The 25,222-nt window shown below is 44.4% G+C and overlaps 2 protein-coding genes across 14 annotated transcripts in view; both read left to right on the top strand.

Moving 5' to 3' along the window:
* Rnf111 (ring finger protein 111) overlaps positions 1 to 6,456 on the top strand; it is a 76,192-nt gene extending 69,736 nt beyond the window's left edge. For 8 of the 12 annotated variants that reach the window (XM_039081137.2, XM_039081135.2, XM_039081132.2 and 5 more), the window contains 4 exons: positions 402 to 494; positions 1,318 to 1,413; positions 2,582 to 2,709; positions 4,790 to 6,456. In XM_039081137.2, the coding sequence (XP_038937065.1) occupies positions 402 to 494; positions 1,318 to 1,413; positions 2,582 to 2,709; positions 4,790 to 4,907 (435 nt within the window). In that variant the 3' untranslated portion in view covers positions 4,908 to 6,456. The remainder of the gene's footprint in view (positions 1 to 401; positions 495 to 1,317; positions 1,414 to 2,581; positions 2,710 to 4,789) is intronic. The other 4 variants (XM_039081133.2, XM_006243374.5, XM_006243373.5 and 1 more) reach the window with 2 other exon arrangements.
* A 3,113-nt stretch (positions 6,457 to 9,569) lies between these two features.
* Ccnb2 (cyclin B2) lies at positions 9,570 to 22,828 on the top strand. 2 transcript variants are annotated; one of them, XM_063265775.1, is made up of 9 exons: positions 9,570 to 9,720; positions 11,727 to 11,847; positions 11,925 to 12,038; positions 17,239 to 17,409; positions 17,495 to 17,653; positions 19,496 to 19,732; positions 20,257 to 20,397; positions 21,411 to 21,521; positions 22,495 to 22,824. In XM_063265775.1, the coding sequence occupies exons 3-9, from the start codon at positions 12,018 to 12,020 to the stop codon at positions 22,603 to 22,605; spliced, it is 951 nt and encodes a 316-aa protein (XP_063121845.1). In that variant the 5' UTR covers positions 9,570 to 9,720; positions 11,727 to 11,847; positions 11,925 to 12,017; the 3' UTR covers positions 22,606 to 22,824. The 2 variants fall into 2 exon arrangements, with proteins under 2 accessions (XP_063121845.1, NP_001009470.1); NM_001009470.1 differs by having other exon boundaries at positions 9,629 to 9,720; positions 11,719 to 11,847; positions 22,495 to 22,828.
* The last annotated feature ends 2,394 nt before the right edge of the window (positions 22,829 to 25,222 follow it).

The raw sequence follows: 25,222 nt of genomic DNA, 5'->3' as shown, positions 1-25,222 counted from the left end.
GCCCAGGTTGACCTTGAAACGAGAGCTAGCTTCAAACCACCTTAGTCTACCTTACCTGAGCCCTCTGAGTAACCAGGGCTGAGTATGTCTCCCAACGTCCATCTGAATACAGTTCTTTGTGTAGGGTTGTATTTTTTTTTTTTTTTTGGTTCTTTTTTTCGGAGCTGGGGACTGAACCCAGGGCCTTGCGCTTCCTAGGTAAGCGCTCTACCACTGAGCTAAATCCCCAGCCCCTTAGGGTTGTATTTTTAAGGGGAGCCTAACTGTCCCTCTTAATAGAATGTGTAGTTGGGAGTCATGGCTTGTCTTTTGAGCTGAGTATATGAATTGAATGGTGTTGAGTAACTTCAAAGTTATCACAAATCTCAGTTGATTTCATTCATCTCTTGTATGACAAACAGGTCCCTGACATGGCAGGCTATCCTCACATCCGTTACATTTCTTCAGGATTGGACGGAACATCATTCAGAGGTCCTTTCAGGGGCAATTTTGAGGTATGAAATAAAATAAATGAAGATATTTGCCATGGTGTTTTTAGTGCAGACTGAATTTATTGTATATTGATGACTAAGTAATATGGCTACTGTGGCTGGGAATCAGCAGCAAAATACCTGGTTTTCTCGTGTTGCTTCTGGGACTACATGAATTGAATCTTCTGGTCAGAATTAACTATTTAAAGGAGAGTGAATATAGCCTGGCAGTGGTGCAGAACTTTAATTCCAGCATTTGAGAAACAAACAGACTGGTCCCTAGAGTCCAGGCTCAGCGGCACTCCACAATAAAACCCAGTCTTAACACAAAGTAGGAGTAGCAAGACAGCTCAGTGGTTAAAACCACTTACTGCTCTTCTAAAGGACCCAGGTTTAGGTCCTTGTACCCACTTGGTGTCTTAGAACTGTCTGTGACTCCCAATAAACAACTAAATCAGTCTAAGCATCCAATAAAGAACCATTTGAATGTGGCAGGAAAATTGTAATTATTTTTATCAAGCTTTATTTGATAAACAGTTTGGAGAAAGGAAAGCCAAGTGATTCTTGTGCAGCTTTGGATCTGACTTATGGTTGGCATTCCTTAGAACAGCTTGTTTCCTTGACGTAATGGGTAGAATTCATCTTCTGCCCCCTCCTATGTGCATATCCAGACTTGCCCAGTGCAGTGGTTACTTATTTACATGGCTAGCCATGCAGTGCCAGCATTGATAGTGTCTGTAGTATAGAGCTCTGAATATTTACATTTGTCACATTTGTAGAGTTGACAGTGCTCTCCGAGGGAATTTCATTCACTGTGGTCTTAATCCTAGTTCTTTATTACTTTCAGGAATTGATTCATCTGGAAGAAAGATTAGGAAATGTCAATCGTGGAGCCTCCCAGGGAACAATTGAAAGATGCACATACCCACATAAATACAAAAAGGTGAGGGTTCAGTCCACAGACTCCTAGACGGGTATGGAAATGCAGGAAATGAAATGTGATAGACCCTTGAGTCTGGGATTCCTAGGATGAAAAATTAGCTGAAACATATTCTGAAGTTGTAATCTCATCATATATCCCTGGTCTTCCTTTTCAGACAGGAAGTCATAGAGTTCTTAAGTGTTCTCCAAGATACTTTTATGTATTTTATAAGACTTTACTACATTTATATGTATATATTGTAGGTTAGAAAAGAAACCTACAAGGGGACACTTAGGGTTCACCACCTTTTATTTGTGTGTAACCTCTCACCTATGCTATGTAGCCCAGGCTAGCCTTACATTTAAGCTTCTTCTGCCTCAGCCTCCCAAGGTGGCATTACAGATCTGGCTGCCATGCCGAGCTTCCATCTTCTTTTTAGTGTCTTGTGCAAAATTCTATTATGTTAATGCTACAGCTTTTTAAACTATGTAATCCCAGTCCGAGAGAGCCTACAGAAAAGGATTGCATGGGTTTGAGGCCAGCTTGGGTATAAAAAATAAAACAAGCAAAAACAATGAAAACAATGACAAAGGGGAAAGGAAAAACCATAGGTAAAACACATAGCCAGACCTCTTCGCTGATGTCTAGATCCTATTTCTCATAACTTTAACCTTCTCTCTGTGTAGTGTTATGTGGAAATTCCAAATTAGACATGTGAAACCAGCTGTTCACAGTGAACAGATAATGCTTAATGTTGTATGAGGACAGTAAATGTGAAAGTTACTGCTGGTATTTTTCATGTTTTCTAAGAGTGTCAATCAGGCATTACCACTAGCTACGTCCTGTCTAAATATTGTAATTGCAATTAATTTATAAAGATGTTTGAAATAGGCACTAGAAGAATAATTTACTTAACAGTGTTGAAATAGTAATTATACAGAGTATCATCATCACGAATTTACAGTAATAGGATTTAACCTAGAGAATTTCCTACAGTATGATTGCTTATGCTGACTTTCAGGAGTCAATAATTAATTGGTAGTTGCTTCATTTATCTTCTAATTCATGACAATGTTGTGTAGGAAATAAGTTGCAAATGAATATGTGGTCTTGTTTTTTTGTTCTTGTTTTGTTTTAAATAAACACAGACTTTACTCAGTTGTTCAATAATGTCATCTCTGCTAATAAGGTAACAACTGATTGGTTCTCACAGAGGAAACTGCACTGCAAACAAGATGGGGAAGAAGGGACTGAGGAAGACACAGAGGAAAAATGTACTATCTGTTTGTCTATTTTAGAGGAAGGTGAAGATGTGAGGTAACTAGAGACTTCTTACTTAAAGTCCACTCTCTTAAACAGAAAGATCTGGATTATGGCTCAGTGGCAAAGTGCTTGCCTGGTTGCATGGCCCTGGCAACTTTGTGCCACAGATAGGTGATTGATTCACAAATAGATCAGTAGGTCTTAAAAGGGCATGTATTTAAAAGGAAACTCGAAACTAAATACAGACTGTTGCTGATGCACCGCTGCCAGCTTTGTAAGCAAATAAATGAGAGGATCAGAGTCTCCCTGTAGAAGGCAGAAGCATGGTGGAGAGTGCTACAGCAGTCTGGGCAGGGCACTCTGTAGTGAACACCATCTTCTGGAGATGAGTGCAGGAGAGAGTTTGAGAGGATTTTCATATCTGCATTATAAGGGATCAAGATCATCTCTGTGTACTTTTTTCTCTCTCAGTTTTCTGAGACAGGGTCTCACTGTGTAGCCCTGGCTGGTCTCAGGCTCACAGAGAACTGTGTGCCTTTGTGTGCCTGTATGTCCAGCATAACCATACTTTCTTTGGTGATTTAGCAATGATCTCGTTCTAACATATTATTTGAAAGTATTTTCTTTGTATAATTGCAAAGATGATTATTTTGTTGTTATCTTGACTTTTAAAATAATAATAATATGTCATATCAAATATAACAGAGCTGTGGGTACCAGTTTTGTCTCTGTGAGGATATCTTTATCATAACCTTTTACTAGTAGCTGAGAGAGGAAAAAAGATAAATTATTGTCTACTTTTGTACATCATGTACGAGCAGGTGTCCAGAAGACAGTGTTAGGTCCCCTGGAACTGGGTGCTAGAAATCTAATTGTGGCCCTTTGGAAGAGCTGCTGGCATTCTCTAACTGTTGAGCCATCTCTGCAACCCCTGTATTTTTTTTTTTTTTTTAAGCAATCTTTCCAGTGATGGCATGTAGTTATTAAGTCAGTCTCTTATGGTATTACTGGGAGTGTTAAAGAAGGAAGAGAGCACTTGTAGGTATTTTTTGTGAGAAATGTTAGGCTATTGGGATGTGAATAGCACTCTTAATAATAAGTAAAAACCTAATTAAGCAGCAGTTTCATCCATCCCACTCTTAAATTTTGATTTAGTGTTACCTGGCCTTCTCTGTCAGCTTTATTTTTCAGTTTCTAATTGGCAATTTGGTGTGATATTCTGAAATGAATGTCTCCCATTAGCTCACCTATAAAGCAGTAGCATTTCACTAAGTGGGTATCCTGGTTGTCCTATGAAAACATTATTCCTTACCTCAGGAATGTTCTTCAGCCTAATGTCTAAAGAGTTTCAGGATTGAAGTATTGTTACATATTACAGTGTTCACTAATTCCTACAGCATGGCTGCTGCTACAGCAGTCTCTAAAGCTTTTGGAAGGCAAGCATATTACTATGTATTTCAAAGAGTCTTCACAAGCATCATAATGATTGACAGTTAAAAAGTATTTGCAGCATCATACAACAGGGTATTTTCATCTCCAGCACTTTGGCCACTCATTTACAAGACAAAGCTAGAGTAATTGCCAGTGCTGCTTGACAGGAGTGCTTCTCAGGAGTTTTATATAGTTTGCTTCCATAGACATGCCAGTTAGTGATCTTGGTAACTCATACATGATACTGTCCAGAATGCCAGTTTTATAATGAGTAAATCTTCTTAGAGAAGGTGTGTGCATGCTTTTTAAGTCCCATGGTACACATGCTGAGGTCAGAGGACAACCTTTGTTCCCACCTTCTGCTTCCTTTGAAGCAGGGTCTCTGTTTTTGTTCACTATCGTATGTACCAGACTAGCTAGCTGTCTAGCCTTGGGAGTCTCTCTCCATTTCATATCCTTTTAGGGCATCCTGAACTGCAGCTATGACATGCCACTGCACGCTGCTCTTCACGTGGGTTCTGAGGCTCTGAGGTCAGGTTCTCAGGCTTGCTCAGCAATTACTTTGCCCACTGAGCCATCCTAGCCAAGTCCTAGTCTTCATAACAGAGAGGTGCTTAGTAACTTCATAACATTTATTTGCAAATCAGTACCCCACGGAGTTGTTAGGAAATTAATTTTTGCTTTTTGTTTTCTTCAATGACAGACGGCTTCCGTGTATGCACCTTTTTCACCAAGTGTGTGTTGATCAGTGGCTGATCACCAATAAGAAGTGCCCCATATGCAGAGTGGACATCGAGGCCCAGCTGCCAAGCGAAAGTTGACATTGTGTTTCAGAACTCTTGCTGTCCCTCTCATTCCCATCCTTCCTGGTACTGCAGTCAACCAAAGATGGCATGACTTACCTGCGCAGGTCTGGAAGCCTTGATCTTGAAGTGCTGACTCTGCTACATGGTACAGCTACCGCTAGACCTACAACTTATGTACACAGTTGATTTCGATGTATTTATAAAAGCTTTTGTGTTTTTTTCTAGATTTGACATTACTTCCTGTATCATTTTACTGTATTTTTGCATGATTCCTTGTATTGCATTTCTTTGCACATATTATGGGCTTGTGACCCTAAACTTGCAGGCAAGATTAGCTGCTTTAGTAAGTAGTATTTTGTGGTCTTTTTGGTTTTGTTTTGTTTTGTTTTTTGTTTTTTGTTTTTTTTTTTTTTACATAGTACCTTGAAAATTATGAATTTGTTTTTATCCATTACTAACCTTTAATTTAATCAATCATGTACTTTAGTTTAATGTATAAAGATCCTCTAGGAAATGATAATATTGTGTATTAAGACATTCCTTCATTAAATTAGGACAAAATGGCTGCTGTATATTTACAATATGGAGTTCTGAGTTAAGTACCACCCTTAATACTGGGAACAGAATGTAACCCGTGTCAATCAGATGCAGGTGGTACTCACGACCAGAGTGATCAATAGGAATCTTCTTGGTGTATCCTTTCTTCCAGCACAGTGCAAGATAGAGTTGCTGTTGATGCCGTATGTTTAGACTGCTGTTCTGACCCTATTTATCTCTGCCATTTGGAACTTTATCCCTAACCCAGGTTTTGCTGCTGTGAAACAGCGTTGATGAACACTAAATATTAATTTGAGATAGCTGGATTGTATATACTTGCAGATTTAAAAAAATAGGGAAATTGAAAAAGACATGTAGAATTTTGTTAGGTCTTCTGCTAAGCACGAATAAGATATCTGCTTACATTAATTTTATAAAGTCATTCAGTCAGAATTTAGGATTCAGTCATTGGCAGGTATCTATGCATTCGTAGAACTTCTAAGGGTCCCAGGATCACTTTTAAGGGATTTTTTTTTATAGTTTAAATAAAGTCAGCTGAATCTACATGTCTCTTGTTTTATTTCTCTCTAAACTTGAAAACAATAAATCTGCAGATACTGTGAGGCACAGATTATATTGTCAAGCTACTGTTGCTATGGTTATAGACACCCACTTCAGACATTACCAAGAGTCGATCACTGACTTAAAAATTTTAATTTCTATAGTTAAGATTTACAACATAATATAGAGTAAAAGTTAACATACTAACATTTCTCCTTTGGAGGAAGTTTTAATCCACTTCAGGATGCATATTATCAAGATACTTTCATATACAGGATAGTCTAATTTTATTTGTTTAAATATGCTTAATATGCCCAAGATTGCAAATGCATCCAGTCAGTAATACCACTGTCTGTATGTGGAAGACATGTTCCCATGGATCATATGTGAAGATGTCAATAAGCTTGCATTAAGCCACCTGCTTTGTAAGTGGATTGATTAATAAATAACTTATATTTCTATTGTCTTTGTGTTTCATAATTAGTGTTTATAAAGTGGTTTACATTGGACACTTTGGACTTTAAGTGATATCCACCTGATCGGTCACTGTGTATTCTGGTGCTTGGATTCATTCAGTTTTGCCCTTTATATTAGTAAATGTCATGGCACAGTAATTTTAGTATCAACAATGTGTCTACAGAGTATGCATGTTGGGTGAAGGGTGGACATAGTTAAAAGTATACTTGTGAGCTAGCATGAAGCCTGATATTAAGACATTTCTAAACTGCAGGGGTCCTGAGATCCATGACTGACATTGCAAAAAGAGGGCAAAAGCACCTCTGCTAACCAGTGTACATTCTAGAAGATCAGGAAGAGATCTAGAAGATGGGTAGTATCTGCTCTCTTAGAGGAAAAGCCCCAAAGTAGACTGTGATTCATGTAGGATTGCCGTCAGAGGACCTGGTGTGTGCAGGGGGCTGAGAATAAGAGGTGATAATGAAGGATGTGTGGAGAGATGACTCAGTGGTTCTCTCACATATTACACGAGGTTTAGATACATAACTCCCTGACCTGTTTTATAAAACAGTCGTCTTCGGCATTCATAAGAGCTTTAGTTTTCTTTTGTCCCATAGTCATGGGAGAGGCTGGTCCATGTGTATTTTGCTTCTCACCTTATAATCACAGTAGCAGTATGTATAAACAGTGCTAAATGCTGTGTCAGTCATGCTGCTGGGGGGTGAGGATTGATGCCTTCTGCTTTAACATTACATTTTGTGTGTGTGATGGTGGTGTATGTGCGCATATAGATGCTGTAAGTCACCATTGTGCATCCTTCTCCATTGCTTCTGTTTGCCAGGGCCATGCTGTTTTGTCTGCCTGGTGTTTTAGAAGTAGGGTTCTTGCCAAGACCTTGCTCTGGACATACTGTCTTTTGTAGGTAAACATTCTCTGGAATCAGAAAGATTGCCAGTTGCGTCTGATTCCTGCTTCCATGTTGTATAAACATGCTTCAAGACTCTTATCTAATGGCAAACATCTGGAAATGCACTCAGTTTTTCTGTTGAGCACATTGAGAGTTCAGATTTTTAAAGGGATCACATGTCCCAACCACTATAGTGTATCTGTTAGCCAAAGTGTGGCCCCATGAGAAGACAAAAGCATATTAACCAGCAACAAAAGACTTGCTTGTCATCAGTGTTTTGTGACAACCACCGCAAAACTTGGTTTCAAGTACTTTGATTTGCTCACAGATGCTCAATTAGGGTAATGCTAATGGGGTCTAGCACATCTTTCACTGTGGTGTTCCTATAGCTGCATTCATCTTAGGAGTGCTACTGGAATCGTCTGTCCAGTATGCCTGACCTAGACATCTGACCCTTTCATTTGCATGTTGAGAACAGCTGGTGGTTCACTGGGTCTTTTCACTGTCATCTATTTAGCAAGGCGTAGCCAAACCTCTTTACACAGCGGGTCAGGGATCCTGAACTGCTAGGCCACCTTACTGACGATCAAGGATAGCTAAGATGACCGGGCAGGGTAGAAGGCCCCAAACCAGTGCAGTTTGGCCATTTTTAATCCAGCACAGTAAGGGCCGCCCATGTAGCTCAGCTGGTGAAGTTCCTAGGCCTCAGGAAGCCCTGGCTTCTGACAGTGCAGTACACTAGTTGTAGTGCATGCTTGCACTCAGGAGGTAGAGGCAGGAGGATTAGAAAATCAAGGTCATCCTCAACTCCATAGAAAGTTGTAAACCAGCCCGGGACACACGAGATCCTGTTGTAAAGTTCACCACAGTAACCTAAAGTACAGCCTATAGTTTTGGTAAAGTGCCTCATTTCATTTAGAGATGAGGTCTGTGTTGCCAAACTGGTACTGAAATCATGATCTTAAGGCTCTTCCTGCCTTAGCCTCCCAAGTAGCTGGAATTACAGGCACTGCCGTAGTACAAACTGCTGAGCACAGTTTCCTCCCCAATCCAAACCAAAGCTTCCCAGAAGGAGAAGGCTATTTGTGGCATCTTCACGATAGCAAGAATGCTGAACAAAGGAATCAGTCACAGAACTTTCATTTCCTTGAGCAAGTATTTGAGAGAAAGAACTTAATGGAATATAAATAGCTATTTCTGCTCCTTTGATTTCCCATATTCTTGTGTAATTTAGAGTGATGGGTAATTCTGCCAGCCTGTCTTCCAGGTGGGAGTGTTGGGACAACACTGGTTCTTCCTTTAGACTCAGATTGATAATGTCAGGTTTGGGTGAGGTTATGGGGGTAGGAGGGGGGCAATTGCTGTTTCCCAATAGAAGAGACTTGAACTAAAACAATGAAGACTAATGGGGATGCCTGATGTGAGTCAGGTTTTATATGAGCCTAATCTCAAGTCCTTCTGCTGGCACTGGACCATTTTCTGTTGATCTCTCCTTTTCAGGACTTTGCACGTACATCATATCACTAAGCAGTGGCTCCTGCCGTAGCATTTTTTCCTGTCTTGATCACTACCGTCTTTTCCCCAGGGTAGAGTTCTTTTGTTTCATCTCTCACTATTCTCAACTTAGGATACTCCTTATTTTTCTTTTGAAATCTTGTGCACATCACACCACCGTTTGACAAACAGTTTTTGAATCCGGTTGTATCGTGCTGGAACTCATACAAATCACGTCTAGCTTGAATTATGACTCTGCTGGGGGTCTGATTTAGAAAGACCATATATAGAACACGTTCGATCCTCAATCATCTTGTAGCCCTGAACGACCTGGAGACGATTGCTCCATTTGCCAGACCATTCCAATCCAAACTCCCAGGTAGACGTTTCCGGAAGAGGAAGTAAGGTCAGAAGTAGCATTTCCAGAATGTTCTCTAGAGCCCACTTCTACCCAATCCAGAACAAACTTGTAAAGACAACTGTCCGTATGGCTCCCCCCATCCAAAAATTAAGATAGTCTTTTCCAGTAGAAGGGAAAATTATTTTATTTAATCTCAGGGACTCGGATTTGAAAATACGACTGTAGGCTGGGAAACAGCAAAGCCCGGCAGCCTCGCTGGTTGCTATGACAAGCAAATACAAGCCGGCCAATCAGCGTGCAGAAAGGTCTTCCAGTCTAGCCAATGGGATGCGCGCGCCCTGCGTGCGTCCACCCAATGGTGCGTGAGCGGCGCGGTATTTGAATCGCGGACCCAGGCCGTGGACGCAGAGCGGCAAGGCCCTGAGACTCCCAACGGTGTCGCGGATCGGAGTGGCAGTGCCTCGTCCGCACTTGCCAGAGCGGCCCTCATGGCGCTGCTCCGACGCCCGACGGTGAGTTCGCTGGGGCTACGGTGCCCTGCCCTGCCGGGTGGCCCGGAAAGCTACAGGCGAGGCGCTGGCAGAGCCAGAGCGGTCCAGAGGCCCGGCTTGGGGTCTCCATTCCTGTCACCGCTCAGGGCTGTGCTGCTCTGGGGATGAGGACCGGGAGGAACCGGGAAGCCGCCCCGTACCATTTCGCTGCTTTTCACACTTTTCAGTTTGCTTTGTTTGAGCTTCCCATTCCCGTCTCCATACTGCCTTCCTGGCCAAGTTTATTAAAGTGTGGGTTTGTCCTCTTCAAAAACAAATAACAAAATGAAAACAAAAACCCACCCAAGTGTAATAGGAAAATTACAAAACTTGAATCCTAGGATTGCAGACAGTGGGGCAAAAGGCCAAATTGATTTAATTATCTTTTTGAGAATGAAAGTATTACTGACTTTTAGGCTTTAATTGTACTTGGATCTACTTTACCTTAGTTGAAAACAAGAGGGCCCTGACACAGCTGCCTGCCATTGTCCTGGCTAGTTAAAAGCTGCCAATTTAAGGGTACTCATTACCAGGCCTCAACTCATAAGACATTGAACTTTCAAACACGTTTAGAATTTAGCAGTGGGGTGCTAGCAATAATGACTGAACAGCTTAGCCTTAGGGATCAGAATCCTAAACAATGATATACAGTCAGGGTTCTTGTAGATGTAACTGCCACTAACAAGTACTTTTGGTCTAACTGGTTCTTTTAAATTATTTAATAGTTAAGTCTTCTATAGAGACGGGGTGCATTTTTATCTGGTCTATCCTAACAGGTCATCTTAAAAAACAGTTTTGGGGAGGTGTTTGTTTGTTCGAAGGATTAGGGACCCCCTAACTCCCAGGAAGTTAAGTATTTTTCCTCATGAAATATTTGTTATTGTACCACACAGTAAACTTTGAAGTCTGAATAGCAAGTCGTGTTTCTTAACTGTATTCCAGATGAAGGCAGTTAAGATCAAGTAACGCTAGTTTTGTTTTGTTTTTTTTTTTCTTTTTCATACAAGTCTGACTCTCCCAATACTTGAGAGGTAAAATTATTTTACCCATCCTATTGTTGGTAAAAATATCCTTAATGTGAGTCTATGCTGTAAAAAGCTGTGTTTCTGAAGGTCTTCCCTTGTGGTGCTATGTCTTATTCTTTGGTTGACATTATAACCCAAGCTAGTGTTAAGTCTGAGACAAGCAGTTTTAAACAGCTGGACCATCATTAACTATTGGTATCAAAGCTCTTTATCCTTATAGATATACTGTGTGAATGGAAGTTTCCAATTGTCTTAACCCACAAGGATCACAACAGGTTACTTAGAAGAAGTAGTCATTTAGGTGGGAGATTTTGGTGTCTCTTAAAAACTGCTTGAATATGCAAAACAATTTACATGACCAGTAATAAGATTTTTGTTTTATAGGTTAGGCAGGTGGTGGTTTGCCAAATTGAGAGTGATATTTCAAATAGCATTTTTAGATTTCCTAAAATGTACCTTTTCCCTTAAAAATAATTAAATTTTAAAAACAACAAAAGCCCAATTCTGTAAGTTTGAGGCCAGCCTTATCTACAGAGTGAGTTCCAGGACAGCCAGGGCTTCAGAGAAACCCTGTCTCAAAAAACAAAACAAATTAAGCTTTTATTTTGAAGTACATAAATCAAGTACATCATGTGTGTACAGTACGTTCATGGGCCAGAAGAGGACGTCAGATCCCCTGGAACTGGAGCTACAGATGCTGTGTGGATACTGGGAATTGAACCCCAGTCCACAGCAGGAGAAGCCAATGCTCTTAACTGCTGAGAGCCATCTCTAGTCCCACCCTCCCCTTTTTAAATAGATTTCAGCATATTTACTTTCCTCAAAGTAGTTCTGAATTTGAGAACCTGACCTCATGTGGGTAGGTATTCTTCATTTTCTCTGTATTTAATGGTTTTTTTTTATTTGTTTGTTTGCTTGTTGTCGGTTGTGGTTTTTTTGTTTGTTTTGTTTTAAGGTGTCCAGTGATTTGAAGAATATTGACACAGGAGTTAATCCTAAAGCTAAGAGCCATGTGACTGTCCGGCGAGCTGTTTTAGAAGAAATTGGAAATAAAGTTAGAGCCAGACCGGCTCAAGTGGCTAAGGTAACAAGGGCAAGGTGACAAGTGTGGAGGGGCTACACTGGCCATCTTGCCCTGCTCACTCTGCTTCTCTCTTATAGAAACCTCAGAATACCAAAGTACCAGTCCAGCCCACCAAAGCAATAAATGCCAGCAAACAGCCGAAACCTACAGCTTCTGTGAAACCAGTGCAGATGGAGACACTGGCCCCGAAGGTGGGAGGCCCTGAACTTACAGCATTTAAATCCTTTAATTTTAATTTTATGTATATGGGTATTTTGCCTGCATATATATCTGGGTACTGCGTTTGAGTCTAGTGCCCTAATGGTGGGACTGTGGCGGGTGGAGAGAAGGCATCAGATCCCCTGTAACTGAAGTTATAGGTTGTTGTAAGCTGACACATGAATGCTGGCACCAACCTCGGTCCTCTGCAAGAGCAGCCAGTGAGTGCCCTTAACCTCTGAGTCATCTCCCCAGGCCCCCGCTTGGTGATGCTTCAATTCTACCTCCATTAATGGTGGTCTCTGTGACTGAGTAGCTCAGCTGGAGTTAGAGTCCTGAGCTAAGGGACTTGGTTACTTACCTGTTTTCCATAGGTTCAAGTGTATATGTGCTCTCCTACATAGTTACTATAAGATAGCCCCCCCATCTCTGTCTCTGTCTCTCTCTCCTTCCCCCACCCCATGTGTGTGTGCGTGTGTGCGTGCGTGCGTGCGTGAACATCTGGAGGTCAAATGCACAACTTTCCTGAGTTGCTTTTCTCCTTCCTCCATGTGGGTCCCAGGGCTAAGGTGGTGGTAGCAAGTACTTTATCCACTGAATCATCTCACAGGGTTCTCCACTCCCCCACCCCACCCCCCGGCCCCTTTCAGGGTCCGGTACTGTAGCTCAGGCTACCTCAAAGCAGTCTCCCTGCCTCAGCCTCCCAAGTGCTAGTAATATAGGCATATGTCACCACTGTGCCTGGCCAATGAATATTTCATATATGACAGAGATAATCTGAAATTGGAGGCCCATTCAATACATTTAATGAGATACTATACACCAATAAATATGAATTAGTACAGCATTTAAAGATGTCAAAATGTTTGGAACATTAAGTAACAATATCGGATCATAGCACTTAAATACTGTGTAAAGTCAGATTTGCTCTTTAAACAGCTGCATTTATATAAACTATTAATTGTAATTTTATTTTTTAATATTGACTTTCATTTAAAATTTTCAGGCTTGCTGGGTGGTGGTGGTGGTGCATGCCTTTAATCCCAGCACTCTGGAGGCAGAGTCAGGTAGATCTCTGACTTTGATGTTTGCCTGGTCTACAGCATGAGTTCCAGGACAGCCAGGGATACACAGAAAAAACCCTGTCTCAAAAAGTATTCAGGCTTCTGAGGCAAGGGATGTAGTTCAGTAGAGGCTTTGCCTAGCATACATGAAGTCCTAGGTTCAGTGTCCAACACCGCATAAACTAGTCACGGTGCTACCACCTATCTGTAATCCTACCAGGAGTATTGAAGTTCAAGGTTCAAGGCCAACCCAGCAGATGTGGCTTTTTCCCCAGACTATCACATAAAACAAAGAAAAAAGACATCTATCCAGCCATCAAGATGAGCATTAGCTCAGCTATAGAAACTGTGCTTAGCATGTAAGAGGTCCAGGGTTTAATCCTCAACATTGAAAAGTGGGAGTGTTAGAAAAGAAATAGAATTCTTTCTTCCTATGACCTTAATGCTCACCTCTTTCTGACTTCCTCTATTCTATGGCTGACTGCTTTTTCTCTATTTTCTACCAGAACTGAGGCCACAAAACATGGGCTAAAAGCTCAGTCCATGTAAAAACTACCCAGGGGTTGGAGGGATGACTCCGTTGGTTAAGACTGTATGCTGCCCTTACAGAGGATTGGAGTCTGGGCCCAGTACTCCGTTGGGTGCTCACATAACTTGAGCTTCCAGGGATTCAACCATTACCCTCTTCTGGCCTCTGTGGGCACCTGCATTGATGTACAAATCTTCCTTCCTCCCTCCTCCCCACATACACATTATTAAGGTCACCTGTATGTACTGGATGTTGTGACTTTAGAGGTCACCAGGGATTAAGGTTACTCCAGCTCAGACACACTGATTTCAGAGTCACAGTAGCACGGGACCATCAAGTCTTTGGTGTAGGTAGAGGAGCCCCACTCTGGCAGGAGTGCCCCTTCCTGCCTGGCACTGACCATACCCTGCCTGCCCTATTTGCAGACTCTGCTGCCACTGTACAGACAGTCCCTGGAACTGTGCACACACCAGTGGATCACAGGAGGGAATTCTAGGAACTTCCCCAGAAAGCTGTCCATCTGTATGTCCACGGGGCAGATGTTCCCAGAATCCTAGCTGTGTAGACAAGCAGCTGCGTCTCAAATGCTGAGACTTAATCTCGGCATTCACAATAGTTATACGCAGAATTTTAGGGGAAACCAGTGGCTTCTTTCCCCCTGGGTTATAAAGCCTTGGTAAACACTGACTAGTTTGAGGGAAGAAGGGCATTTGCTCTGCCCTGGGCAAACAAGTCGGGCCCAGGCAGACCAGGCAGTGAGGGGTCTGGCTGGGAGCTCACTCTTTCCACAGAATTACAGAGATAGCATGTGTAGCGTATGTTCCAGAACTGAGGGCAGGGATGGAGGGTTACTTCAAGATGATGGAGCTCTAGTTCAGCCTGGGCTAGACAAGAGAGAGGGAGAGGAAGAGAGAGAATGAGAACGAAAACAACCATAAAACAGGAAACAGATGGAGTACACAGAGCTAAGCCTCCTCGTTGTTGCCTCTGGGTATCAAATGCATGTTCCTCAGCTAATCACAGTAAAGGCTTGAGCCACTGCGTGCTCTGAGTGACCAAGTGCTTGCTCTGTGTGACAAGTTCATCTGTGGGAGTTAGAACAGTTCTTCCTGGAGCCCCTCCCTGCTGCACTTTCTACCCTAAGTATTGTGAGTCGGACCCATAGTCCCAGCACCGGAGGCAGTAGGATTGGTAGGGCCAGGACAGCCTGGTGCTACACAGCAGATCCTGTACAGAGAAAGAACTCTGAACAAGTCAGCACAGGAGCCACTGTCAAAGCCTGAGCTTACTGCCTGCACCTTTTGACACTCTGTCCAGTCTACAGCTCAGCAGCCTTACTCACCCCACCCAGCCCTCCACATCCTCAGCTTCTGATTGGACTTTTCAGTTGTCCCTGACAACCAATGGGCCTCTTCCTTAGTCTAGTGTGCCAGTTTTAATTTGCATACTACTAACCTTAATTTTTTTTTTTTTTTAATGATAAGGTTTCTCTGTGTAGCTGACCTGTAATTTGTTGGTAGACCAGGCCGGTGTAGAACTCAGAACTCAGCGATCACCTGCCTCTCCTCCTGAGTGCACCACCATGCCTAGCTTAAGATTGCTTTTAACAATTCATTTTTTCTTTTTTTTTTTTTTTTCGGAGCTGGGGACCGAACCCAGGGCTAGCAAGCGCTCTACCACTGAGCTAAATCCCCAACCCCAACAATTCATTTCTAAGGGTACATGTTGACTTGCTAGTCCTAACTAATGATGTTTAGGCTTTATGTTCATGATTTTTTTTATTTTTTAACCGATAAATAAAAATGACACTCCCAAGGAGCCATGTGACTTTTTGAAACACACACACACACACACACACACACACACACACACACACACACACACGCGTACACACAGGCGCGTACACACAGGCGCGTACACACACGCACACATGCACGCGCGCTCGAGCACTCAGTATGATGTGCAAATGAAGATTGACCACCCTTCCATTAGCTTTGGAGAGGTGTGCAGCATGTTGTGAGGTTGCTAAGAGGGAAAGACAAGGGACAGTGACTCAGGAACAACGTAGGCTGTGTTCAGGAAAGGGCCTGTGGCTGGGTCTCTGTGGTAAGAAGAGAACCTTTCGGCGTCCAGGCTGGGGTAGTTGCAGGGCAGAAAGGGACTGAAATTGTTCCTTTTTTGCAGTTGGCCATTGCGCAAGTGCTGAGTCAGTAGGGAGTAAGGTCAGTGTTGGGTTGGTGCTGGGAGGACAGGAATCTAGAAAAGCAAGTGGCTTTAGCTCTTGAAGCCAAAGTACTTTATAGTTTCAGGAATTGTCAGTGCTCAACTAAAGTGGAGCAGCTTTCCAATGTGGCGTGGCCTTGGCTAGCAGCATGGTTGTCCTCCACCGTTGCCCTGCTGTGGGACAGCAAACCTCTGTCATCTCCCACCCTGCCCACCTCTGTTCTCTCAGCCTCCGGATCACATGACTGAGGCAACGCAGCACCTGTCATCCTCTCCTTGCACTGTTGCCACCACAGTGTTGAGGCAGTTCCTACTGTGCAGCATAAGCCTGTCTGCCCAGGCTGACCTAAGCGCTGATCCTGGTGGCACCTCAGTGGCTCACAGTACTTAGGGTAATGTGCAGACGGTGAGCGTTCACTTCCCCAGGACATGGCATCTCGTCCATTCTAGTTCCCGAGGTTTGTAAGTTCTGAGTAAACGGCAGGCTTACCTGCGTACCTTCTGGGGCGTATCCCTTTAAGAGGCAGAGCATGTTGTGTACAGCTTCCCCTCACTCTCCACCCTTCATTTTCTACCACAGGACTAGAAAGTATTAATTTTCAACTTAATTCAACTTAATTAAAATTACTCATGTGGTTTCATTTTCTTTGTTATTTCTGAATCATGTTCTTACTCTAGCCCAGGTAACCCTAGAATGCTACACCTCAGGCTGGAATCTGGCTCATAGCCATCCTTCTACCTCAGCCTCTCAGTGCTGAGATTGCAGTCCTGAGTCAGCACACTCAGCTTTTAAACCTACTGGATTGCATGAGCTGTGCTCTGGTTTTGTGTTTTATTCCCTTAAGCATGTATTCTTTATGATCTAGAAGTCCTGTTAGGTATTTTGAAATGGGCCACTTAATCTTTTTCAAATAATGGTTTATTTATACTTCACTATGAAATATTCTTTGAACTATACAACTTTTTAATTTGTGTGAGTTTTATAAATAACCACCTGTCAGCATAAGTACATAGAGTACAGTGCTGTATCCTAGCTCAGTCCTTGCATCCCCTGCTCTGTTCACTGACTGAATATGCCCTTCTGCTTCCTGCTTGCCAGGGTCTGAATTCAGCAGGAAGCGGTGGGACAGACACACTATGATTGCAGGTTACAGCCAGGGAGCCACCAGTCCCAGTGTTCTCTGACCTCAGCGGTTGCTCACGTTCATTGCTGAGTGCCTACTGTGTGAGAGCTAATATGAGTATGAACAAAGCTAGCTGACTATATACACAGGCGCTTACCAGGCGACAGAAAACAAGCCGTATGCCACGTAGACACGTGTCGGGAATAGGCTCTCCAGCGGTGTGGTCATTTGCGTCTTCCTCTTATTGGTACAGGATCCTCTGCCTGCCCCTGAGGATGTCTCCATGAAGGAAGAGAGCCTCTGCCAAGCTTTCTCTGATGCTTTGCTCTGCAAGATTGAGGACATAGATAATGAGGACGGGGAGAACCCTCAGCTCTGCAGTGACTACGTGAAGGACATCTACCAGTACCTCAGGCAGCTTGAGGTGGGCGGGCCATTGTGGACTTCAGCAGGGATGGGGGAAGTGGGAGGGGATGGCAGCCTGTTAAACTTTTGAATTCCACCAGCAGGCTTTGCAGTCCATCAATCCACATTTCTTAGATGGAAGAGACATAAACGGACGCATGCGTGCCATCCTGGTGGACTGGCTGGTCCAAGTCCATTCCAAGTTTAGGCTTCTGCAGGAGACTCTGTACATGTGCATTGCTATCATGGACCGGTTCCTTCAGGTGAGCGCATGTGAACATGGCGGCGATGCTTTTCAATGGGAAGCTGAGCTGGGGCTCATCTGAAGGGAAGACTGGCAGCCAAGCTGGAGATGCCAGAGAGTCTCAGCTGCTGCAATGGGCAGTAGGACAGGGGTGGGTGTCAGGCCTCTGCTGTCACTGAGCACTCCTGTTAGCCCAGGAGCAAAGGCTCCGGAGCACACATGCGCAGTGTCCCTTCCTGGAGTGCTTGAGACCAGAATTTTTTTTTAAATTTGATTTGATTTGCACATAGATAATGGAAGTGTCTTGGGGATAGACTGACTCTAATCCTGAGGTCACTGAGAGGTCATGAGTGTTCAATGGGTCTGCAGTCATTTATTAGAGGGAATATACCATTGCACGGCACAGAAGGCAGCCAAAGGCACTGGTGTCACAGCCCTGCCTCACTGTTCTCAGCGTCCGATGCTCTTCAGTGTCATTGTCCCCTTATCTTAGAAGGAGCTGAGTGAGCGGATCTGGACTACTGTTCAAGTGTGGTAACGAATCACCACAGAAATGAAAGGGGGCCAGCTCCTTCCAGAACAGAGCAGGGAGCCATGTGTGGGACAGACTGAGAATCTAGGGTAAAGGAGGAGGAAGGTAGGGAGTGCTGCCTCTTAAATATTTATCAGCAGTAAATGCAGGAGCTGTGAGGGGTAAAGAGGCAGGCATCAGATGTATTCTTTTACTTCCCTGCTGCTGGTGGTAGCGCCTCACAGCTTTGAGCCTGTGTGGCAAGCTCCTCTAACTCTAGGCTCCGGCCCTAGCCCTCGGATCCAGACAGTAAGCTGCCAGGGTGTCCTCCACAGCAGCACCCTTGCAGACAGGACTGACTTAAAAGTCAGCTTATGAAATAGGGCTAAGTACAATATGGTGACAGTTATCACATTAATGGCTGTGAGATACTTCCAGATAGATCGTGTGGTCCTCAGACACTCACTGGGCAGGAAAATAGAGCAAGATTTTGTGTGGATTTCCAGTAATGAAAGCAGAAGCAAGAAGAGCAAAGTCCCAGTTAAAAAAGAAAACTTGGAACAACCCATGCTTTTCCTTGTGGCTGTATGGGGCATGGGTGTGGTGCACTACAGCACGCAGGCAGAGGAAGGAAGACAGCGTGGCTCTCACCTCCGCTGTGTGCGTTTCAGGGACTGACCTCAGGTCATCAGGCTTAGCAGCAGGCACTGTTTATTAGCCACTGCCCCTCAGCTCTTGTTTAAGAACTGTCCACTTACTCAGTGCGTGTACAGCACCTTGGGGGGGGGGGGGTAAGAGGACAGCTTTTGAGAGTTGGTTCCCTCCGTCCGCTGTGCGATTCCAGAGCTTGCACTCAGGGCCACGCCTTTGCTGCTGAGCTGTCACCAGCCCTGATTTAGGACCTTTAAAGCACACACTTAAACGCTGTGCACCCCCAACTCTGAAGCATTGATGAGTCTGTGTTTTCTCTTTGTTTTAATTGATAAGAGGTTCTTCAATAGTTGATGAACTGCTCTTCAGTTCTCACTTTTGCAGTGATCCGTGTACAGCCACACTGAGTACAGGTCAGGACCGCTGTGCACACATGGGACCATTACCTAAAGCTCCAGTGTCAGCTCCTCTGCCGTCCTCTGTTGTATAAATGACCTCTTCAGGAGGACCCAATGACTGGGGGAGGACCCAATGACGTAGTGTGTCGGATCTTATCACTGTGCTCAGCGTGGTTACTGTGATGGCTCTGCCAAATCCAGGTCTCTTGTGTCCTGCAAGAGCCTGGCTTCTTCACAGCGTCCACCCTGAGCCTCAGTTGACTGTGCATCGGTGGTGACTGATGTGTTTGTTTTTCATTAGGCTCAGCCAGTCTGCCGGAAGAAGCTGCAACTGGTTGGGATCACAGCTCTGCTCTTGGCTTCCAAATATGAGGAGATGTTTTCTCCAAATATCGAAGACTTTGTTTATATCACAGATAATGCTTACACCAGTTCCCAAATCCGAGAAATGGAGACTCTGATTTTGAAAGAGTTGAAATTCGAGTTGGGCCGGCCTTTGCCACTCCACTTCCTAAGGCGAGCCTCAAAAGCCGGGGAGGTGAGTGCCACCATCTCCGTGGGAAAGTTGACTTGTGCTCAGTCTCAGCCCAAACTGTAAGACAGTAGTTCTCAACCTGTGGGTTGCATCCCCTTTAGGGTCAAACAACCCTTTCACAGGGGTTGCATATTAGATATCCTGCATATCAGATATTTACAATTCATAGCAGTGAAATTGCAGTTACGAAGTAGCAAAAAATACTGTTCTGGTTGGGGGGGGGTCACCAAAACACGAGGAGTTGTAAAAGTGTCGCAGCAAGCGTTAGGAAGATGGAGACCCACTGCTCTAAGAGAAGCTTCTTCAGGGAGCTTTGATACTTAATTCACCTGTTTCTTTTCTTTTTTTTTTTTTTTCTTTTCTTTTCTTTTCTTTTTTTTCGGAGCTGGGGACCGAACCCAGGGCTTTGAGCTTGCTAGGCAAGTGCTCTACCACTGAGCTAAATCCCCAACCCCAATTCACCTGGTTCTTAAGGCAGGTGGGAGTTAAGTGGGTCAAGTTCAAAGCAGTGTGCTGCGTTCTCCCAGGTGGATGTTGAACAGCACACGTTAGCCAAGTACCTGATGGAGCTGACCCTCGTCGACTACGACATGGTGCATTACCACCCTTCTCAGGTCGCAGCTGCTGCTTCCTGCCTCTCTCAGAAGGTGCTGGGCCAAGGAAAATGGGTGAGTGGAGAAAGAAGGCTGCATTGGGAGCCCTTGTGATATGAACTCAGGTCCCTCTGCTTGCAAGGCATGAACTTTTACTGAGCTATCCCCTCAGCCCACACAGCTTCTTCCCTACTCTGAATTCACCGTGTGTATGGCTGGGCCCTACTGATCTGGGTGTGAGGCAGGTTCCACTCTGAGAAGAGGGTTGGCACTCCAGAGAGCAGGAGTGTGTGTGTTTCCACTCTGCCTCTCTTTCCAGCAAGGGGTGGAAGTATGCTTGTTACTCGAGTACCCTCCAGACCTGTGCAGCAGCTTTCAAGCACGCCATGAGCACTTGGTCTGCTGGAGCAGAGAGCCTCTTACTGCCCTGTGCTAGGCCTGTCTGAGGGACAGAGCCAAGTGTAGGTTCTGGGGAAGTGGTTAGGCAGGATCAGTTTTTCCAAGATAAGAATTTTCCCACTGATATATATATCCCACTGATATATATATATATGTGTGTGTGTGTGTATATATATATATATATATATATATATATCCCACTGATATATATATGTATATATATATCCCACTGATATATATATGTGTGTATATATATATCCCACTGATATATATATACGTGTGTGTATATATATATATATCCCACTGATATATATATATATGTGTGTGTGTGTATATATATCCCACTGATATATATGTGTGTGTATATATATATATATATCCCACTGATATATATATATCCCACTGATATATATATACATATATCCCACTGATATATATATATACACACATATATATATCCCACTGATATATATATATATATGCATACATATATATCCCACTGATTATATATGTTGTTACTTTGCTACAGGGCTCCTCTAAGATGCCCTGTTTGGCCTTGAGCAGTCGCTGGGATGTAAGCCTGCACCACCAGCCCAGCTCCTTCACAGCTCTTACTTGGGAAATGTATGTGTTCCCCTGAAGGGAAGGAAGCATTCTTTGGCTCTTGGTGTCTTCCTTCTGTATTTTAGAATTTAAAGCAGCAGTATTACACAGGCTACATGGAGAGTGAAATACTGGAAGTCATGCAGCACATGGCCAAGAACGTCGTGAAAGTCAATGAAAACCTCACCAAGTTCATCGTAAGTGCTGGGGCCCTGATCCCGGGAAAGCATTAGGTTCTGGGCTGTGTGTGCAAGTGTTCTTCTAGCAAGCATGGTTGTCATAGCAGAGACTCTAAGGAACGGGATGGACTCATTGGTTCACCTTGGCTAGCTAGGGTCAGTATGTGGTCAGCCCGCCCATGGTTTCCCACACTCACTAATGTGTATGTCACGCACTCCAGCATTCTGCACCCAGCAAGCCAGGAAGGCTGTTTCCCATGGGCCCCTCTAGTGGCCTCAAATTCAGCAGCTGTTACTCAGCCTTTTGAAAGGTTCTTAGTGAACAAACATGGAGAAGGACCTGTGGAAGGAAATGGGGATTTGTTATGCCTGTCGGACACAGCTATTAGAATAGCCCTAAGGGTCCAGTGACAAAGGACAAAGCACTTGTGTCCTTGCTGCACGATCTGCCTACTGACTCATTCTGTGTGACTGCAAACTGGAGGCACAGTAGCTGGGATTTGGAAAGCTGCACACTTTTATTGCCATTTAAAAAAAAAAAAACATGTGTGTATAAGTGTTTGCCTATCACATACGTCCCAGGTGCCTGTAGAGGCCAGAAGAGAGTGTCTGATTCCATAGGACTGAAGTTATAGGTGGTTGTAAGCCAGTGGATGTGGGTGCTAAGAATCGAACTCAAGTCTTCTAGAAGAGCTGCCACTCTCCAGCCCCTTATTTCTAGTTTGTGTTGCCCTTTCCCACTGACAGAGAGCCATCACCTCTTGGAGAGCTCCTAAGAGGGCCTGTTCCTCAGACCCTGAAACTATTTCCCTACTGTTGATGTGACTAGCAGGGTTGGACAGCCTGGTCTGGTGCAGGGTGTTCTTAGGGGGAGACCCAGGATTATGCATCATCAAACTATCTGGAGATGGCAGTCAGCCCTTACACTGGGGGGTACACTGGGTCTGCTGGGAGGTTCTGGAGCATACTTAACCACAGCTGGCTTCTGCAGGCTGTCAAGAACAAATATGCCAGCAGCAGGCTCCTGAAGATCAGCACGATCCCTCAGCTGAACTCCAGAACCATCAAAGACCTGGCCTCCCCTCTGATGGGCAGACCCTAGGCAGCCGGGCTTCCTTCCATCGTGTGCTTCTCAGATTTGTATATATTCTAGTTTACATCACAAAACCTAATTTTCTAATTGTGTATTGATGAAAAATAAAGCTATTGATTTTCTTAAGGTACCCGTGTATATCTGTATGCTCTATACTGAAGAAATGTAGAATGGCCTACCATAACCGTGCTCTGTACTGAAGAAAAATAAAGCCACTGATTTACTTAAGGTATCCGTGTGTACTGTTTTAGTCTACACTGAAGAAATGCAGAGTGATCTATGATACCCATGCTTTGGCTTTTGAATGGGTATAAGTGGCCAAACAGTTTTATCTGTACATGAGTCTTAGCTAGTGGTCCATACATTCCTTTTAGTCTTCAAAGTTTATAAGGTCACAGGTGAGTATCAGCATTCAAGACCAAACCAATAAGAAGAAATAATCTGCTTTTACCAAAGCCTAACCCAAAATGGTCTCTGGCTTGATTTGGAGTGACCAACTACTTGGACGCCTGTATCCACAATCATCTGCTTATGTGTCTGTAAACGGAGGGAGACAACCCCCCCCCCCCCAAAACACTTAGTACTCTTTCTTTAGACTCTGCTAACAAGAGGATTTGAAATACAGGTGGGTCAATTCTTGCACGTAAATGTCTCAAAGGACATTGGGGCCACACCTCCTGACAGCGGTTCTGAGCATGTGAGGTTCTGCTTGAGAAGGCAGCGGAGTTAGGAGGAGTCCTGGAGTATGAGACTTCTGGTTAGGGCTCTCTACTTTGATTCTCTATGTGCATATCCAGTCTGTCCCAGGGAAAGGCTGGAACCAAGTAATACCCACTGCTAGTGCCCTGCACCTCCTGTTTTCTCCTTTAGTCTTCCTGGGGGGCCACACTGCCATTTGTTCCTGGCCACAGGGACTCAGGACCAGGTCCCCTACAGCTACATTTGTGAATATTGCCAGTCCTTGTAACACTTGGTTTGCTTTAGGAGCCACTTTCTTGTGAACCACAGCAGCCCTACGAGATGCCAGAAACCCCGTTTACCAGGCTCACTGAACGCATGTGAGGGCGATGGTCACTGCTCTGCTAGAGCCTCACAGGATCTCTCAACCCAGGGTTAAAGCATTTCCAGTGGTCAGGAGCTCAGCCAAGGTCACAGAGTTGGAGGCAGGCAGATTCAGAAAGGCCAGTCAGTGGTCTACTAGGGAGAGCCTAGAGCTAAGGTTTCATCAGGAATAGCTTCTAAGAAGTTTAGAACGGGGGCTCTGCCTCATTCTGGGACCTATCTACCAACCACTTTGATATTCTCCCACTGTTCGTCATTTGTGGAAATCCCAGAGACGCAAGCGGGGTTGGCCCGCCCTCACATTTGCCTCTGCTGCCCATCACGTTTCTATCTGGTTCCTGGATGAGCAGGCTGGAAGCTTTTGGGGGAGCGGTGATGGGGCCCCGAGTCAAGTGTCACCAACTAAAACAGGTTACTTACAGTTCATGAATCCTTTAAGACTGGCTAGCAAGGGTTCAGACAGCCAGTGGACCTGTATTCATGCCAAGGCTACTTGGCAACTCTTCTGCCTGCTTTTCAGCAGGGATTGGCTAATCCTATTCCTTCTCTACTACATCTCACTATACAGCCATGAGACCAAGGCTTCAAGGTTGTACAAGTAGCAACTGTAGGATAGAAAGCAGTCATAGAGAGGGTGGATCTCAACAGGGAGAGGTCTAGAGTCATCCCTGGTGTCGTGCGATCTATTTGGGAGGAAAAGTAGAAAGAATACTTCCAAGGACACCTGTCAACTAGGATAATAGTATCCTCTCACCTCAGGGGATGACCCTGGCCATGGGGACCAGATGAGGGGCAGGCGAAGGGGTGGCATCTGAGGTAGAAAGGCAGCAGGAGGAACAATGCTATATACACTTTTTAACTATGAGAAGCCGGAGCCAGGCAGTGGTGGCACACACACTTAGTCCCAGCACTTGGAGGCAGAAGCAGGTGACTGAGTTTGGGGCTAACCTGACCTACAGAGCGAGTTCTAGGATGGTCAGAGCTACACAGAGAAACTATGGGAAGCCAGCGCCTAGAACGAGAATCACCCCAGGTGCTAAGAGCATTATTTGGGAGCCCCAGCGATTAACCTTCCTGTTGACCCTACAGCACTTGAGTGACTTGACAACGAATGTACTCCCTTGATGACTCTGGGGACGGCCAGAAAGTGTTTCCTGTACTGATTAACACCTGCCAGAAATTGTAAAGCCTTAGGAAACATGGGACTGCAGCAGCCTCTTAAGCTTCACCCAGCAAGGAACTGGTGTATCTCTCAGCCATGCCACAGCCTGCTCCCAGTTGGGACATGTTATGCCTTACTGGGTTACTAAGTAGTCACAGACTCGGATAGGGGCCATCTTCTCATCCTGCAGCTTCTACTGAGGCCAGGCCTATGTGTGTACAATACTGGGTGTTCTTCTCTTAAGGCTAGATCCCCAATGGTTAAGGGCACACTCAGGGGAGGTTTAACTGATGAGTACCCATCGATAAGACAAAAGATATGTTGGAACACTTTCCAGAGCACGTCTCCCTCTCTAGAGCATCCACAGAACACTTTTTCAACAAACAAAGGTACCTGTACCCT

This window comes from Rattus norvegicus, chromosome 8 (assembly GCF_036323735.1).
Source record: "Rattus norvegicus strain BN/NHsdMcwi chromosome 8, GRCr8, whole genome shotgun sequence".
In the NCBI taxonomy this organism is placed as follows: Eukaryota; Metazoa; Chordata; class Mammalia; order Rodentia; family Muridae; genus Rattus; species Rattus norvegicus.
This window is presented reverse-complemented; position numbering and strand designations above follow the sequence as displayed.

What these genes read in the sequence shown, in the direction of transcription:
- Ccnb2 (NM_001009470.1), top strand. Translation starts at nt 9,697, where the DNA reads ATGGCGCTGCTCCGACGCCCGACG. An exon ending in TGCTGGGCCAAGGAAAATGG is followed by an intron (nt 20,398 to 21,410) that starts GTGAGTGGAGAA and finishes TCTGTATTTTAG; the next exon opens with AATTTAAAGCAGCAGTATTA. An exon ending in AAAACCTCACCAAGTTCATC is followed by an intron (nt 21,522 to 22,494) that starts GTAAGTGCTGGG and finishes TGGCTTCTGCAG; the next exon opens with GCTGTCAAGAACAAATATGC.